At 31.2% G+C, this 18,594-nt stretch overlaps 1 protein-coding gene across 5 annotated transcripts in view; it reads left to right on the top strand.

The window, feature by feature from the left end:
• Positions 1 to 8,544, top strand: part of LOC114328453 (somatomedin-B and thrombospondin type-1 domain-containing protein) — a 145,589-nt gene extending 137,045 nt beyond the window's left edge. For all 5 annotated transcript variants that reach the window (XM_050656500.1, XM_050656499.1, XM_050656502.1 and 2 more), the window contains exon 4: positions 1,603 to 8,544. In XM_050656500.1, the coding sequence (XP_050512457.1) occupies positions 1,603 to 1,814 (212 nt within the window). In that variant the 3' untranslated portion in view covers positions 1,815 to 8,544. The remainder of the gene's footprint in view (positions 1 to 1,602) is intronic.
• The last annotated feature ends 10,050 nt before the right edge of the window (positions 8,545 to 18,594 follow it).

Genomic DNA, 18,594 nt, shown 5'->3' on the forward strand with positions numbered 1-18,594 from the left:
ACTCATAAAAAATACGTTATTATTCGTCTAATTCCAAATTGAATAATTCAACGTGAAATCACCGAAAAATTAAGCACTTTTCGGGACAAGTTTATTAACATTTTTATAATATTTAAAAAAAGCTTTACATTTGTTATTTAATAAAGTTTCTAGCATCAAAAATAAACGAGTTACACTGAAAAAATAAGTTGGTCCTTTTTTTGTTAAAAAAAATCATGAAAATCTCCCTATATTTAGCACCCTAAATAAAATTAATCGTTACCGCTTTACCATTTACTTTAAGTGTATGTGTATTGTTTATATATCTGTAAGTTTGATTGGTATGAAGTGTTTATTTTTGAAAAAATTTGGTTTTATAGTAAAAAGATTGTCTAAAAGTTTTTGAAAAATTTCCTGTTTTCATAATAACTTAAAAAGTATTAGTGATAAGAAAAATCTTAAAGAGTAAAAAAATGTAGGTTTTGCTATTATAAATATGCTAGTTTCATTTTGTTTTTCCATAAGACAAGAATTGGTTAAGATATCGCTGTTCAAAATTTGCATACACTCGTGATTAGTGACCCGTTCAAGTTTTTTCAACCATACCCCTTTCAGAAATAAGCACTTTACCGGCGAAACTGACAGATCATATAAAAAATAGATAAGTAAGTAAATTATTTGTAAAGCGGTAACGATTAATTTCATTATAGGGAGCTAAACATGGGGAGATTTTCATGATTTTTTTTCAAAAAAGAAGGGGGGCAACTTTATTTTGAGCGTAACTCGCTCATTTTTAATGCTAGAAACTTGTTTAAACAATTAAAATAAATCTTTTCTTAAACACTATAAAAAAGTTTAAACAGGTTTTTCCAGAAAAGTGCTTAATTTTTCGGTGATTTCACCTTGAAATATTCGATTTAGAATTAGACGAATAAGAACATATTATTCATGAGCTACAACTCTGTTTCTACTCGATTGATAGACTTTACTGATACACAATTTTTTTCTGTTTTTTTAAGGTATACTTTTTCTAAAAATATTATTTTCGATAAAATATTTACTTTTTGATTTATTTGCGAAAAACCGTCTGAAAACGTAGCTTTTTTTGTTGAAAAATAAACATGTTCAATCGCAAATAACTCAAAAAGTATTAACTTACATAAAAAACTTTATAGAACAAAAGTTGCTTAAAATCAGTCAATTTATCCACTTCCGGTCTTATCTTGAACGTATGTTTTTTCACCCCCGAGAAGGGGTAACTGTCACCCCCCAAGTAAAAGTAACCAACGGCACAATTTCAACTTTGAAGTGGAGGGTAAGTAGAACCTAAATCCAAATTTTCATGCAATTCGGAGTTGCCCCTGAAAATTACACAGTATATCGCCGTATTTCCCGTTCATTTACTGGTGTATAAAGGAGTGGAATAGGATAGTAGTTAACAAAAATTATTATTCAGGGTTGGCTTGAGTAATAATTTAAAATTGAGGGTGGAAATTATCTAAATGATGCAATAAAAAGTATATAATTTTTCGCATGTGACAAATTGAACACATGGTATAAATTGTTTTAATGTTTCTTAAATAATTAAAATTAAATCTTAACGAATTTTTTTAATTGTTGAAGGCGATAAAGTATGCATCCGATGTGAATCAGAAGCCTTACACGAAGACCTCAACTGGAGATGCCAAGGCCACGGAGTCGAAGGCCACATAACGAGATGGTCAGCCCTTTCTGCTCCACATTGCCACGGAAAATGGTTGAGGGTACGCACAGAACCAGACAGAAATTGTTCAGTTCGAACATGCGCCGCAGGTCCGGCTTTTATTTTTGTTTAAGTGCCATTAATAACGAAAATTTGATAAAACTTAAAACATGATTGTATATGTAAGAAAGTAAAACTTAAAGGGGGGTATGGTTTGAAATATGGTCTGAAATTTCAGATTGATCGGAGTAAAATTACCGGAAATATAGCATGTTGAATATCCCTACCTTCAACTCGCTTTTCCGCTGTTTCGAGCCAGCACGCTTGAGTGTAGTGAGAAACGTTCAACAACTGTTCCATTTCCCTTTTGTAAATTAATCTGCGATTAAAAAATATATTCCGGTATACATCACTTTACTATTTGAAAAACAAAAAAGAAATTGAAAATAAATGTTGTCGAAACTTTGGACGCGTTTTTTTTTTCAAAACTGCTCTTTTGAAAGGCAAAGACACTGTAACTCAAAAACTACTTAACCGATCCACCTCAAATTTTGCACAGATTCTTTCAAGACATTTCGTGAGTTAACGCTCTCTAGGTATTTGTGTTTTATGCTAATTTTTTGTTTAACAATAATAATATGTTGTTTTTGACCCTTTATTTTACAAAAAATTCCTTATTTTGAGTTCTGAGTAATTTAGTTTACTTCTTAGTAAACTAAAAAACTCGACAGCAATACAGTCGAAACGCAAATCGGTGGAAATGCGCATTTTATTAATGAAATTCTATATGTTTAAGACATTCCAGAAGCCCCTAGAATGTTTTAACAACCCATTAATCATTATGAATTAGTCGACGGATATATGTACGGTTTTACTTTAATGCCAAAAAAAGCAAGTTCATTAGTGGAACCGAATTCAAAATTATTTTGCACATCATATTTGAAACATTATTTGGTTTAAAACATCTCATTTTTGTTGGCAAAAAAATATATTAATTTGTCTGGACTAAATTACAGTTCTGTTTGTCTCAGAAGGTATATGTTAATATCAACATTCGCACAATGTTGCCAAACTGAATTTTGTTATATTCGGTGCAAATTTTCCAACCGATTTCCGGGCCAACTATACTTCGAGAAACTCATAAGCCAACAAAATATTTTTAAATTTTTTTGTTTCACATGATCCAATGACTAGTTCTTTGAATTGTACTGAATATGTTTATTTAATTTGAAAATAAAATCAATCTACCATAGTTTAAAAAAAATCACAAGAATATGCTTGAACTATTGATTTCAAACCATACCCCTACCACATAAAACTCAACGTATTGTATTTAAAGTTTATATTATGGCTGCAGTGCAGTGCATGGTATAATATGAAAGGTATATTAAAAAATAAGTACTTACAACTCGACAGATAGATCTGAAACCGCCAAGGTCAGACCGATTGAAAGCTTTGGTTACGCGACGTTGTCAGATCAATCGGGTTTCAAAGGTTTTTCGGTTTTTTTATTTCTTACCTGTTTTGCAGTAAAATTTCGTTCTGGTTCCTCTTGCGTAAATTTTAAAACATTGTGAGTAATTTCACCGGAGTGTGCACTTAGTGTCCTATTTTTTACGCAACGTGTGTCATTTTTATAAAAAAAGAGAGCGTGGCACTTACCAATTTGCTATTTACTAATATAAACATTAACATAATTATTTATACAGGGTGTTTAATTTTTTTTTAATTAAATTAATTGACAAATAGATTAACGTATGCAATTTATTTAATTCTAAATACATTTTACTGCTGCCAGAAAACAGAAAAAAATTATTTGAAAAATAAACATTGATTTTCGCTTAAACGAAATGTTCAAACTGCCAAGAGGCATGTGGATAACAACTTTAACATTGAATTTAAGCAAAAAACAATATTTATTTGTCAAATAAACATTTTTTCCTGTTTTCTGACAACAGTAAAAAGTATTTTGAATTAGATAAATTACATACATTCTTCTTTTGTCTCAATTAATTTAATTAAAAAAAAATTTTTGAATACCCTGTATAAATAATTATGTTAATGTTTATATTATTGAATAGAGAATTTAATACCATTTCAAATAAGCTATCACATGACCCCTCTTCTCATTTAAAAAAAATTATTGTTACGTCATCACGTCCAGATGGATGACGTCACTAGTATGATATAATATATGCCAAAAAATCGTAATTTAAAAATAAAAATCGACCTGTTTTGGGATTTTTCCTTAAAGTCGCCGGTTTACGAAATAATGAATTTATGCGTTACTATATGGACGCACTGTATAATTATACAGGGTGTCCAGAAACTCTACCGACAAACGAAGACAGAAGATTCTTCAGATAATTTTAAGACAATTTAACCCAATTCGCTTAGTCCGAAAATGCTTCCTAAGGGAGCTAGAGCTCTTTGAAGATGGCGTCTTGTAATAAGTTTTTCTTAAATACCTCCAGAACGCCTCTATTTAGAAAAACAAAAATTGGTACGCTTATTTATCTTCTAGAGATAACTCTATTACATTGATTGCGAATTTCTAGTACCGATCATAGGCGTCCGTTTTGGGTAGGGCAACGGTTATTTTATCGCCCAACTTTTTTGTCTTTACTTTTTAAGCATTTTTGACTCTGAATTATTAAATTGTATGGTATTCTAGTACTAAAAGGTACTCTTGCTAAGTCGGTAGAGTACACCGTTTTCTAGAAAAATCGATTTAAAAATTTTTCGTTTTTTTAATTTAAAAAAAATTTTCAAAAAAAAAACTATTTAGAAAGACGAAAACGGGTACATTTATTTATATTCCAGAGATAAATCGATTTCATTAATTGCGAATTTCTAGTACCGGTCATAGGCGTCCGTTTTGGGTAGGTCAACAGTTATTTTATTGCATAACTTTTTTGTCTTTAATTTTTAAGCATTTTTGGCACTAGAATATTCAATTATAAGGTATTCGAGTACTAAACGTTACTCTTGCTTCAAGTTGGTAAAATACATCGTTTCTTTTTGAAAATTTTTTTCAATTTTTTTTCAAATTTCCAGAACGAAAAACTTTCAAATCGATTTTTCTAGAAAACGGTGCGTCCTACCGACTTAAAACAAGAGTACCTTTTAGTACTAGAATACCTCACGATTTAATAATCCAGTATCAAAAATGCTTAAAAGTTAAAGACAAAAAAGTTATGCGATAAAATAACCGTTGCCCTACCCAAAACGGACGCCTATGACCAATACTAGAAATTCGCAATGGATGAAATCGATTCGTTTCTGGAAAGTAAATACGCATACCAATTTTCGTTTTTCTAAATAGAAGCGTTCTGGAGGTATTTAAGATAAACTAATTACATGACGCCATCTTCAAAGAGCTCTAGCTCCCTTAGGAAGCATTTTCGGACTAGGTGAATTGGGTTAAATTGTCTTTAAATTTTCTGGGGAATCTCCTGTCTTCGTTTGTCGGTAGAGTTTCTGGACACCCTGTATATACAGAGTACAGAGTGAGTTTTATGTATGGAACACCTACCTGATTTTTTACTGACTTACTACCTGAGTGATCTTGGAGGTTTCAGATATTTTTGTACAATTGTACAGATGTATCGAGTATTAAAAGTTTGCGTTGTATTAGTATTAAAACTTTTATTCATTAATTGCATGACTTATTTGGAAAAAACAAGTTTAATTGTTAGTCGGATTTAGGTTTTTCACTTATTAGTTTTATCATAATTTCGTTATGAACATTTATAAAATCGTTCAACACTGACACAAATATCTTTTTTATTATTATTTGTCTTTTATTGATAATGTATCTAACTTAAAATAAGTTTGTATTTATTAATTTTTTTGTATAACAAAAAATATAATAAAGTGAAAAAATGAAAAATGTAAAACATTTAGGAATTTTCGTTTAATAGATATTTTGTTGTTTCATATTTTGACTAATTTTTACAAGAATCTGAATATTTCATGTGATCTATAAAATGGGAAATCCCTCTAATTGGCTGTATACCATAGCAAAATTTACCGTAGAAGTAAAAAAGACTTCCTTTTGTAGCTGGAATATATAAATTTTATTAAAACATTTTCTTAAAAAGATCTAAAATTGATAAAAAACTTATCACAGATTAACAACGTTTTCTGTCTTAGCAGACCATCATCAGGTTAAACTCTAGATCGTTGTAGTTGAAACTAGCCACATAAATTTCGAATTCCTCATAATACCAGCAAGTGCACGGTGCTAACGCACCGTTTGATAAAATTTTAATCTTCTAACATCGACTTATTGTTGCATCAGAGGAAGCAAATATGGTTTAAAATTTGTTATTCAGAGGTCATGTGACCAATTTTTGTGGCTAGTTTCAACTACAACGATCTAGAGTTTAACCTGATGATGGTCTGCTAAGACCAAAGACGTTCGTTAATCTGTGATGTAAAGATTTTTTCCAACTTGGATCTTTTTAATAAAATTTTTTAATACAGTCGAACCCGCTTGTTAGAATCCCTGTTATAGGAATATCCCGGTTTAAGGAATAGAAATTTGAGGTCCCGAAACGTTTCTATTTACTCCTTAATAAATATAACCGCTTCTAGGAATAGGTTTTAGTGAAACTAAATCATCTTGGAGGAGACTACTAACTCAGTGAGAGCTTTATTAGTGGACTGTTTAGCATAGGGTGAATTTAAAATAGAATAAAAAAAATAACAGTAAAAAAAACCAGACCTTAAAGTAAATTGTAATAAAAATATTTCCTACCTTGTCATTTCTCGTTGCACAAGCTGGAGCAGGCCTGCTATTTTTCGTACTGCTATTGCTGAGTAGTATAAATCACTCACGAGGACTATATTGAGTTTCTATACACTTTTCGGAATAATTGTAAGTGACTGTTAACCAGGAGAGTTGGTTGGCGAATTGTCTTTTTAAAATGAGGCGAGTAAGCAGGTAATTACATACAAAAAACTTTAAGGTTTTTACTTGAAAATAATGATAAAAATTAATACATACTCACTGAATTAGGTATTGGCCTACTCGTATATATGGGGTGTCCCATAATATTGAAAAGAAAATGAATTAAAATATTCTTTACAAAAACAAGAAAATTAAAAATTGTTATTCCTACTTATGTGGACGAACCAGAAACAGTACCGCTTAATAGAATATTTTTCACATAAGCCAAAAACTTTTTATGTACAAATTCCTACATATTTAAATGGTGTCTGGTTTATAGGGTCTGTCAGGAAATAGTGTATTTTATTACTTCGTTTTGTAAAAATTTTTTCAAAGGTACTTTTTCATTTTTGTAAAAAATTTTATTGCTAGATCATTGTGTTGCCAGTTGCAATAGATTTTAAGAAACAGTTAATTTGGAAGTCATAACCGCTTGTAATATTATAAGAAGTTTTCTTTAAGGCCAGTCCAATGAAAATCTCTCCCATTTGAAATATTTTTTTTAATTCTTGCTCTTTTTATTATTTCATCCATGATCATGTTAACTAATAGAGAACTGAGGGAATCCCCATGTCTTATCCCATTGCCAGCTTCAATTGAGTCAGTTAGTTCTTCTACTTGTACTTTTATTGTATTAGTCTGGTAAATTTGTTCGCAATCGGATCATAGTGTAGTGTGTAGTGTGTGTTGAGTAAATGTCTTGTTACCTAGTAAAGTCGACGCCATAAAGAGACGCTTATTGAATCCAAACGTCTAAGGTCCCTCCGGTGAGTACCGATTACTGAAATTGTTATAATTTAAATTATATAAACAATATTCCACATGCAAATTTTATAGGAACACGACTACATATAATTTCAGATTCTTGTATAATGCAATACGACTGAATATATTTACGTTTTATATGTATGTATAACTTTGAAGCTTATTTGGATTGAATCATACTAATATTATGTTAAAGTAATTTTAACCTGAAGCCGTAATTTGTTACGATAAGAAGGATAATTCTTAACATAAAATTGTTGAAACTTGTGTATTTTAACAATCAGTGGTGCTACTACAGTGTGCGGTCTACCCCAAAAATGCGTTCTACCTGTGCAAAGTGCATATAGCTCTGTTATAGTGTCCTCTGTTCCGATCGCAATCTGAAAATTCCTTAAGGATTTACGCAAAATAATGAAATGCAAAAAACTTTTGTAGAAAACAATATTTATTTACAAGAACCTAATATTACATTTGGAGAGAAATACATGTAAAATGAAAGGGGACTAATAATTTACAAAAAAAAGAATATGTGTGTACTTTGTACGCACGTAAGAAGTTATACTTCTATTATATATGTAATTTCAACGAAATAAATATACTTAACAGTTATAATACAAAAAATGAACAATAATTACCAAAAATTAACCAAAACTCAACAATGCCAAAAAAAGAATATGAATCGTCCGGGATTTGAACCCGCGATCTCGCAATCTCTGGATCTCTGGTCCAATGCTCTACCAACCAGGCTATCAAGGCGCCTGTTATTGACGTTTCGGATATACATAATTACACATCACGGTGACAAGTGAAATATAAAAATAGATATATTTTATTATTTTACGCCCAAGGAAGACAAATCCAAAGACACAAAAATTATAATAAATAATACATTTACTAAAAAACACTAATATATTATTTTAATGGCTTATATTTTATAATGGAGAGGAGATGTCTGCTTTTAAAATTGTTTCAATCACTTAAAACCTTGTCATTTCTATACAAATTTGCCAACATTCTTCATTATTTATTTTTTAATTGTTATATCCACTTGAAAAAGCATAAGATAACTATTTTTAAAACACTTACCTGCAATAAAATATACTCGACTCTCTGATTCTTTAGTTTTTGTATGAGATCGTCCCGCTTGATTGATATTATCCACAGATCTCTACGCCTTCGAGATAATCGGTTTTTAACAGTAATTTTGTGATTGAAAACGGCAGTCACAGAATAAAACTCCACTTCTCTGTTTGATGGGCTTCCACACGTGGCATCGTTTCTATGTTAATAAGTCGAAAAATTTATACGAAAACTATTTAAAAAGGCAGTATAACTATTAACTAAGTTTTGTCTGTTGTTTCTCTTCTCACAAATTTTATAACACATCAACCACAGCTGTGCTACATCCACCATATTGGATAATTTTTGACATGTCATTTGAACACCCAATCAGAGCAAAGGTATAACGCGCGTGCGTCCGGCACTAAGGATTTTGATGTAAAATTCACTCCTATCGCTCCTAAAGAAGTATAACTTCAAAAATGCAACCCAACTATTTACAAAAAAATTTATATATAACCTAATTATTCACAAAACGTTGCAGGCTAATTATTGTTAAAGAAAAAATTCATGCACCTTAATTTAAGAGAGAAAGGCAGTCAATGATTATATCAAAAAAGTCATGCAGGCACCCTAACCAAGAAAATTATGGTGCTATTTACATAATAGTAAAGAAATAAGTTTATTGTGTATTACTCAATGTGTTTATTACTACTTAGAAATAATCATTTTGCCTACAAACAGTTTGCTGCCTTTTATTATGGAGCTGTTTAGCCGCAAAGGTAGACCACAAGCTATAGCAGAAACGCGACAGTAGACCGCATACTATAGTAGTACCCAAGCAGCTTTGAACTCGGTCTACTACTCTAAGTAGTTATTTTTAATGTATTGTGCCATATTAAATTATGTTTAAAAGCGTTTCAAACCAACCTAAACGTACAACAAATAAGTATAATTTCATTAGCTGTTAAAAATGCGAGGTACCAGAGATGAAGTGAAAGAGAGCTAGTGCGCAACGCCACTGGTTTGACAAGGTTTAACGGCAAATGCGAGTTGCTAAAGCAGCTATCTTGTCAAACCAGTAGTGCTATGCGCTAGCTCTCTTTCATTTTACCTCTGATGCCTAGCGTTTTTAACATGTTGCGGACATTTTTTCACAGGCAAACTTATGTCATCGTATTATAAAAAAATTAGCTTTGAAAAATTGATATAAACAACATGCAACTACCTACGTCATTTTTTCTACATTTAATTACTATTAATTTAATCAAAACTTTTTGTACCACTTTTTGACTGACAACCTTTTATCTCCTATTCTCCTATTCTTAGATTTATATAAAAATGTAATTTTAATTAACTACGTTATAAACGGTGTTTATAACGTTACGTTAAATACATTGGCCAAACCACTAGACGAGTTAAAGATCGTTACCTCTCATAAAAGTGATTGTAGACTATATCCAGACAGGTGCTCTTTAGCTACACATGTTGTGAATGAAAGCCATACTATGGACTTTGAGTCTGTAAAGGTTTAAGCAAATAAAAAGAATTATCATAAAAGAACTTTTTGTGAAATGGCATTTATTTATCAGAATGAGCAGACAATTAATAAAAAAAATGATATTAAACAACTAACAGAAATCTATGCATTCCTTCTTGAAACTGGCAAAACTTTAATATCAATAATGATTTTTATCTAGATACTAACTCACAGTAATCTAACTATTTCTTTTCTGTCAAGTTGATAACATATTGACATAATTGTCTGCAAAACTGACATAATTTTTCGGTGCACACGTTTAAAATATTTTAACATTTAGTGGTTTTTAACATATATTTTTATAGTTTATATTTCTTAAATTAATAATATTCATTATACAATGCTCTTGATATATGCTACTTATGATCTGGATATTTAACATCTATATGACTGCAATGTCAACCTAGTAAGTTGTTTTCAATACATATATTCCTATTAATCAATTTAAGCACAAAAAAGAATGAATATAATGGTGAACAGTAAAAAAACGCTCTGTTTTTAAAATATCGCTGCGGCCCGCTAATACAGTGGCGGCTCGTGGCTTTAGGGACAGGGTCGGCAAGGTTTTGTCTCCTCAGATAGGTATGCCATCTAATTAAAAGGCTTCAATTTCATACGAGATTTTTGGTTTTTGTCTTTTCTTTTTGTTTTTGTTTTGTGTTTTGCTATAAATTTAGAACCTAAACCTGTTTATAAATTAAGTCTATTTAGTCCATGTTGTTTCGAAGTAGCAAAATGGGTTATAACGTCATTGTCAAATTTATTATTGCTTTGGAGAGATTTTAAAAGTTTTTTTCTATTGATATTTGAAATTTGAGACCAGTTTGACATTCTCTCTTGTTTCATGGTGTTTCGACAATACGTTTTGACTCTTTTGAGACAAGAGAAATCACGTTCATTTGAGGCAGAATTTACCCACATTTGAGCACAATAATTTATTAATTTCGGGAACAGTTTGTTGTATTACTGTTGTATATGCAATGTAAATGTTTACTATATGTAAATTATACATATTTTGTAACTTATCCCACCTTCCGAAAATATTTGGATCAGCATATAAACCTGTTAATCCATTTTTTTATTTTATTTGATTAAAGAATGATGGATAATTTTTAATGAACTTGTCTAATAGATATTTTGAATTTTTTTTGGCGTAACTTTTAAATTTTGAATCGTCAAAGAGGTTAATGATTTATAACAGTGAGTAAATAATAGTTTTGCCTGGTGCCATAGTTGTAACTTTTGCCTGGAGATCATACAATTCACCGGACATCAAGGCAGCGCCGTCATAAATTTGCCTTACTAATTTATTTTTGATATCAAAAAATTTTAATAAAACCTTTAAAACACCAAAAATATATTCTGTCTTATGACTTCTGCTCACGTCTGAAAACCTAAAAACCGCTCATAAATATTAGACGTAACGCGTATCGAAGAACAATTGATACTTGTGAATGACATGTTACCTCTATCAGTAGTTTCGTCTACTTCTACCGAAAAGCATCAAAATGTAACTACTAATTGATTCTTTCATTCTGTGCTGTTTTAGGTACGCCGCTAAATGTCTTCTAGTCAGAAAGTAAATTAGAAAATGTGTTAAACAATTTTATTTGTTCTCTATAATTAACTTGATGTAACGAATCCTCTGATTCATCCTGTCACCTAAATGGTAATTCCTAACAACTTAAAAAATTACAATATCAAACGACGTAAAGCTACCTATTTCATAATTTTATCCCGGACGCGATAGCAAGATACGTGGCTGTACGTGCCTTGCTACCGTTTGCAGATCACCGCTCAGCAGATTGGCTTCTGCCGTACTTGCCATTCAAATAGTACGGGAAATGTATAATTGGTTGCATATTAGCTAATATTCCATAGCTTCTCATTACAAGCAAATCTTCAATCTGGAGACGGCTTGCCGAGCCGGGCTTTATAATAAGAAAAGAATTCACACAATCACAATCGGGTGCATGGCTATAGGATCATTTTTGAAAAGTCTCTTACGCACAGCGCACAGAGATCACTTATTAACGTATGGGATCGATCGAATTCTTTTAAAAACAATGAATAAAATTTAGGCTGTATTATCTCACAGATATTTTTTTTATTTCACAGAGACGAATATCATCAACTCTGATTAAATTAAATATTTAAAAAAATCTATAATGTGTCCATAAATGTGTGGGTCGGCACTGCCGACCCTGACGAGCCGCCACTGCGCTAATATTGAGAGAAGGTAATAATATTATCTTGCAACTTGGGTAATACAGAGATTCAAATAAGCCTAATCCTATTTTGCACGTCTGTGACATATAATTTCAAGACAAATTAGACTTCAAGTTCCTTCTCCCAATTATTAAGATCAATTAACACTAAGTTTTGCTTCAAAACGGCATCAAATGGGTTAAATGGAAATTTGACTTTTAAGCTTCATTGTAATTATTGTTAAGTGATTTCTGAGAAATACCTCTGACTAAAGACATACTTTTATGAAGAAGAGCTTTACAGTTCTCCCTGTTTATTCTGTTATTGTATTAAAAGCGCGTAATCACGTTTAAAACATGTAAAATCATTTTTATAAAAATGGTTTTTATAAGTTTGGCGGATGTCGCAAAGTGCTTATTAAATCATTTTGTAGATAAACAGGATTGTAGTTATATAACATTTTTATAGGACGTTTTATAGCATTTAACCATTGCTTTTGTCTCTCAGTTAAACTTATTTAGTTGTTTTATGTTTTTGTCTCGCAGATGATAACTTGTTTAGTTGTTTTATGCTTAAAATGTAGCACCGATTGTAACCGATAAAACAGAACTTTATGATGAATACTTCGCATTTAACACTTTAAAACACAAGAAAAACGGGGAATATTATCTTTTTATATTAATTCTTTTAGTGAAAATGTTAAATTAATCCTTGTAAAACACAAAATTATAAAGAAACGCAACTAAAATGATCTAAAACACAAGTTGAATAACATTTATATTTCCATCCCAGCCGCCATATTGATTTAATTTTGACAGCATGTTGGAATACCCTATATTGGGTAAGTCATGAGGAACTGTACATACTCCTATTGAGCATTAAAAAGTGTCTGCTCCCATTGTTGAATAATATACAGAGCGAGTTTCGCATTTCGACAGAAATTTGTATTCGTCATAATTTTTGAACGGTCAGATTGATGTGTCTCTTATTTTGGTCAATCGTTACACTATTACCACCTAATCAACTGATTTATTCAAACTAGAAAAAAATCAGGTCCGGTTTTAAGAAAATTGGTTCGTTTGGGTCTTAGAAAAAATTTCACCCTGTATATGCTTTTTGAAAACTCTAATATGAATTTTACAAATAAGACAAATAGGCCATTAAAATGGCATATTTATTTTTCCCCACACGATTACTTAATTTTTTATTAATAAATCAAAGACTATGCATAAAAAGTTTGGCAAACTTTTTGCATAGATTTCAAAAAATTAACTTTTTTTACAAAAATTAATTTACAAAAACAACGTTTTTCTTAAAATTAAAAGTTTTACCATTTTTTTTTTTTTTTTTTTTTTTTCTAACACGTACATCTAAAACTCCCCATAACACTTCTTTTGGACTCTATAGTTTAACATAGACGTGATCAAATAGATAAATTTTAAATTTTTTCACTTAATTTTTGCGATTTAACTTTGCAATTCACGAATCTGCACCTTTTATTTTTAAAAATTCATAACTTTTACGAGAAGAAGACTGAAAGTCTACAACAATTTTCATAGTCTTCACTATGGTAAGAGATATATGCTGTAAAAATTTCAGAAAAAAAATATTTAAATGGAACAGAGCTGTAGCGATTTAAACCGTGATTTCATTTTTTTTTTTCATTTTTAGGTTAAAATTCCGATCTTGACAAATTTGATTTTTTAATAAAAAATTAATTAATCGTGTGGGGAAAAATAAATATGCCATTTTAATTGCCTATTTGTCTAATTTGTAAAATTCATATTAGAGTTTTCAAAAAGCGTATACAGGGTGAAATTTTTTCAAAGACCAAAACGAACTAATTTATTAAATCCGGGCCTGATTTTTTTCTAGTTTGAATAAATCAGTTGATTGGATGATAACATAAATTAAATATTTGTTCAAAAAAATTATTTTTTGTAATAAAAGTTAATTTTTTTAAATCTATGGTTCACTTTACCAAACTTTTAATTCATAGTCAAATTTGATTTTTTTATAAAAAAATTAAGTAATCGTGTGCGGAAAAAAAATCGATATGCCATTTTAATTGCCTATTTGTCTAATTTGTGAAATTCATATTAGAGTTTTCAAAAAGCGTATACAGGGTGAATTTTTTTCTAAGACCCAAATGAACTATTTTTTTAAAGCCGGACCTGATTTTTTTCTAGTTTGAATAAATCAGTTGATTAAATAGTGTAACGATTAGCCAAAATAAGAGACACATATATCGATCTGATTGTTCAAAAATTATGACGAATACAAATTTCTGTGAAAATGCGAAACTCGCCCTGTATATTATTAAACAATGGGATTAGACACTTTTTAATGGTCATTTGTTATTCCCCATAGGAGCCTCTATACGAGGTAGGAGTATGTACAGTTCCTCATGACTCACCCTGTATTATATGGTAGATAATCGCTTATCGGCTAATATTTGCTTAAATAGGTCTAGGAAGGATGTGGATATATTCTTGAAATAACGAAGTGACATAATAGTTTAAGTTGGATTTGAAACGCATACGAAAATATTGTTTTCCTGATTAAAGATATACCTAATACAGGAACAACTAACGGTAGCTTGTATGTTAGTGGATATAGGCCTGAATACCGCGTACCAAAAAAAGTTTATTAATAACAAACTGAAAATTTGTTAAAAGCTGAACGGTGTCTAGTCGGACAAACTTTGATGTATGGAAATACTGGAACAGGGCAAGTTTTAATTGTGGAAAGTTGATTTTAATGATAGAACTTGTCATTCTGATAAGTTTATTATTGTGAAAATTAGCACGTTTGTTTTTAAGTTTATTCAATAGCAAACTGTATATCATGAAAAAATCGTAGAATATGTCAAATGACAGGAATTATGTTGGTGATAAATTGCAGTCTGATTTTTGTATGAGAGTATAATGAAAGGGTAACAAACCAATTGGAAGTTCTGTCCGACAATATACATGGGACGTTTTCGTAGGTGTCTGACGTTCGAAACCTGTAACCTGTTCCACAATTAAAACTTCCCCTGTTCCGGTGTTTCAGTACATCAAAGTTTTTCCAACTAGACACCCTTAAGCCATTAACAAATTTTCAACTTGCTATTAATAAAATTTTTTTGGTACACGTGATCCAGGCCTAATATTTTAGTTGATAATGTTAAATATCTAAAACCTTAGTGTTTAATACCTTACTAAACTAATGTTGTATATAAACGTAATCATTAAAGTAACCTTTTTGTAGTCGTACATAACCTATTTTTGTCAAACATATCAAATAAGTATATCATTTGTCAAGTTGGAAAACAATAAAGATTGATTACTTGTCTTAGTTCCATTTTTTACTAAAAGAGTACCACCCCCCGTTAAGATATAGACAAAATGCCTTCACTGCCAGAATTCCTTATTTTTCCTTTTTTTAAGTTCTATACGATTATGGTTTTAAAACCAGAGGGCACAAGAAGTAGAGGACGACCACGAAGAAGATGGATTGATGATGTGGAAGAAGACCTAAAGATTCTAGGGGTCAGAAGATGGAGGGAAGTTGTCAGGAATCGATATGAGTGGCGACTTCTTTGCAATCAGGCCAAGATCCACAACGGATTGCCGAGCCACTTATGATGATGATGATTATGATGTATGTATAATGGTACATTCCTTTACCTACATAAGTATATGTATTATGGTATAAATCTTGTGAAGAGAATCTAGGTTTTTTAGAGTTTATACGATTCCTCAAGACAAAAGCAATTGCAGGCAGGCAACAGTTCATCAAAAATGACGGATTAACATTTTTTATGAAGAATTTATCATTTTAAAATATTGAAGATTTGGCCAAAATACAGCAGAAAATCAAAAGGTTATAGTCCATGAAAAAAATATGGTATAAAATTTTTGGAAGAACGTCTGCGTTTTCAGAGTTTATAAACATATATACTAAGAATTTCCATTGTTTTCCTTCACTCAACCGATCGCTCCAGTTCTTTCTGTTTTGCCAGTCCCCTTATTGTAGATCTCTTCTCTCCATGCTTCGTCCACTTCATCTCTGAGGGATCTTCGGGGTTTGCCTCTCTTCCTTCTTCCTATCGGACTCCACTTTAGTATCCCGTTCATCCAAGGTTTCTTATTTCCCAAGGTTTTTTTGCTGCACAGTTTTTTTGTCGGACGGTTTTTGTACCGCAAGTTTTTTTGCCCACGGATTTTTTGACCCTCGGTTTTTTTGTTGGACAGTTTTTTTGCCGGACGGTTTATTTTCCGCACGTTTTTTTGCCGTTCTTCTGCCCTCTTGTGTTTCTGTTCTCCTGATACAAAATCGTAAAAATTGTCAAATTTTAAGCCTACATCATGGGTGGAATGCATAAAACGTAGTATTTGCTAATGCTTCAAGTAAGTACTACATTTTTGTAGTACTTGCTACACTTACAAAGCATTTGCTTTCCTTCGTAGTATTTGCTACTATTTACCAAATACATAGAAGGATGTACTACGCTCTTGAAGTATTTGCTAGTTTAGTAGAATTTGTTTCAGTTTAGATGAAGTTGGTGGATAAACGACTTCGCCGTAGGTGTTTATTGTTAAAAATTGGCAGCATTTATGAATGTTCGTCGTAGAAAAATCTACAAACTAGGAAGAAGATACAATGACGATATTTATCGTAAAATATTTTGGTAATTATCATGAATCGTGCAGTTTTATTCATACAGTGCGCTGGAAGAATTGTTACCCCCCATATTAACTCATTTACTTTTAGTAAATAAGCAAAACGCTCGGAGAGGTCGATTTTTAAAATAATCATAGTATATTATAGCATCGATGTTTTGAACTTTACGCAATCCCTCTTCAGGTGACAGTCATAACTTTGATTTTTCATATGGGAAAGTACATCATGTGACACCCCATTTAAAAGTTTCTGAAGTACTGATTACAAAAATGTATAATACTTGTGCTTATTTATAAATTTGAATAAAATTTATGCTTTTTAAATGTATTCATTTTTTTCGAATTCTGAGAAAACTAATGAGTATTTTTGAAAAATTTAAAGGCAGAATGAAAGATTACATTATTACCGAAAGCCGAAAGTTCCTTAGAAATAGTTGAAAGACTGATAAGTTTGTACACACTTGAATGAATAAGGGAAAATGAAAATGTAGTATGTCAAAGTGTGTAAATAATTTTATTTCCTTAGCTGAGCGCTTTCGACATAAATGTCATCATCGGAGCTAATGGTCAAATACTAAAAAAGTACCGCTACATAGAGGTGTAAAAAAGTGCATCTTAGGAATGTACATTTTATTTTTAAATTTTGAATGCTAACTTAGTCCTCCGTACAACAGCAAACAGCAAAAAAAAACAGAAAGAAACGGCCACATACACGTTGCACAAAAACATATAAACTTTTTTCATGGTCCGGGTGTCGATATCACCCGTCCATCCTTGGCCTAGTAACAACAGCTGACTGACTATTGTTGTTACTAGGCCAAGGATGGACGGGTGATATCGACACCCGGACCATGAAAAAAGTTTATATGTTTTTGTGCAACGTGTATGTGGCCGTTTCTTTCTGTTTTTTTTGCTGTTTGCTGTTGTACGGAGGACTAAGTTAGCATTCAAAATTTAAAAATAAAATGTACATTCCTAAGATGCACTTTTTTACACCTCTATGTAGCGGTACTTTTTTAGTATTTGACCATTAGCTCCGATGATGAAATTTATGTCGAAAGCGCTCAGCTAAGGAAATAAAATTATTTACACACTTTGACATACTACATTTTCATTTTCCCTTATTCCTTAGAAATGCACTCATTTTTACTCACTACTCACTTATTCTAGTAATAAGTAGCACTAATTCTAGTAAATGCACTCATTTTTACTCACTACTCACTTATTCTAGTACGTAAAAATGTGAATTCACAAAACACAAGCACATGAAAAATTATTTCTAATACGATTGGTGTGATGCACACAAGGGCAATACGGCTGGCGCTACGTTTAGTAGTAGATCCTTCAGATCAGTAGCAAGTACTTCGGTTGTGTATTGCGGTCTTCTCAACAAAGCACCTCCTTTTATGTAAAATAAAATGCTACAAACTAGATACTATTTGCTGAAGCAATAGCATCTGCTACGTTTTATGCATTCTACCCCATGTCTTGAATATTTTATGGACAATCCCTCTTGCGTTTCTGCTCTCCTGTTACAAAATGGTCAAAATTGTCGAATTTTAAACGATTCTTAAAGTCCTGAACATTTTATGGACAAACCCTCTTGCGTTTCTGCTTTTTTAGCAGTTTAATTTTTAATAATGTGGAGGTCTTTATCATCAATACCCACCTGCTGAAGAATGGCAATCATTTCAGTATGTTTACTCGATCAAAGACCATC

This window comes from Diabrotica virgifera, chromosome 7, assembly GCF_917563875.1.
Source record: "Diabrotica virgifera virgifera chromosome 7, PGI_DIABVI_V3a".
NCBI lineage: Eukaryota > Metazoa > Arthropoda > Insecta > Coleoptera > Chrysomelidae > Diabrotica > Diabrotica virgifera.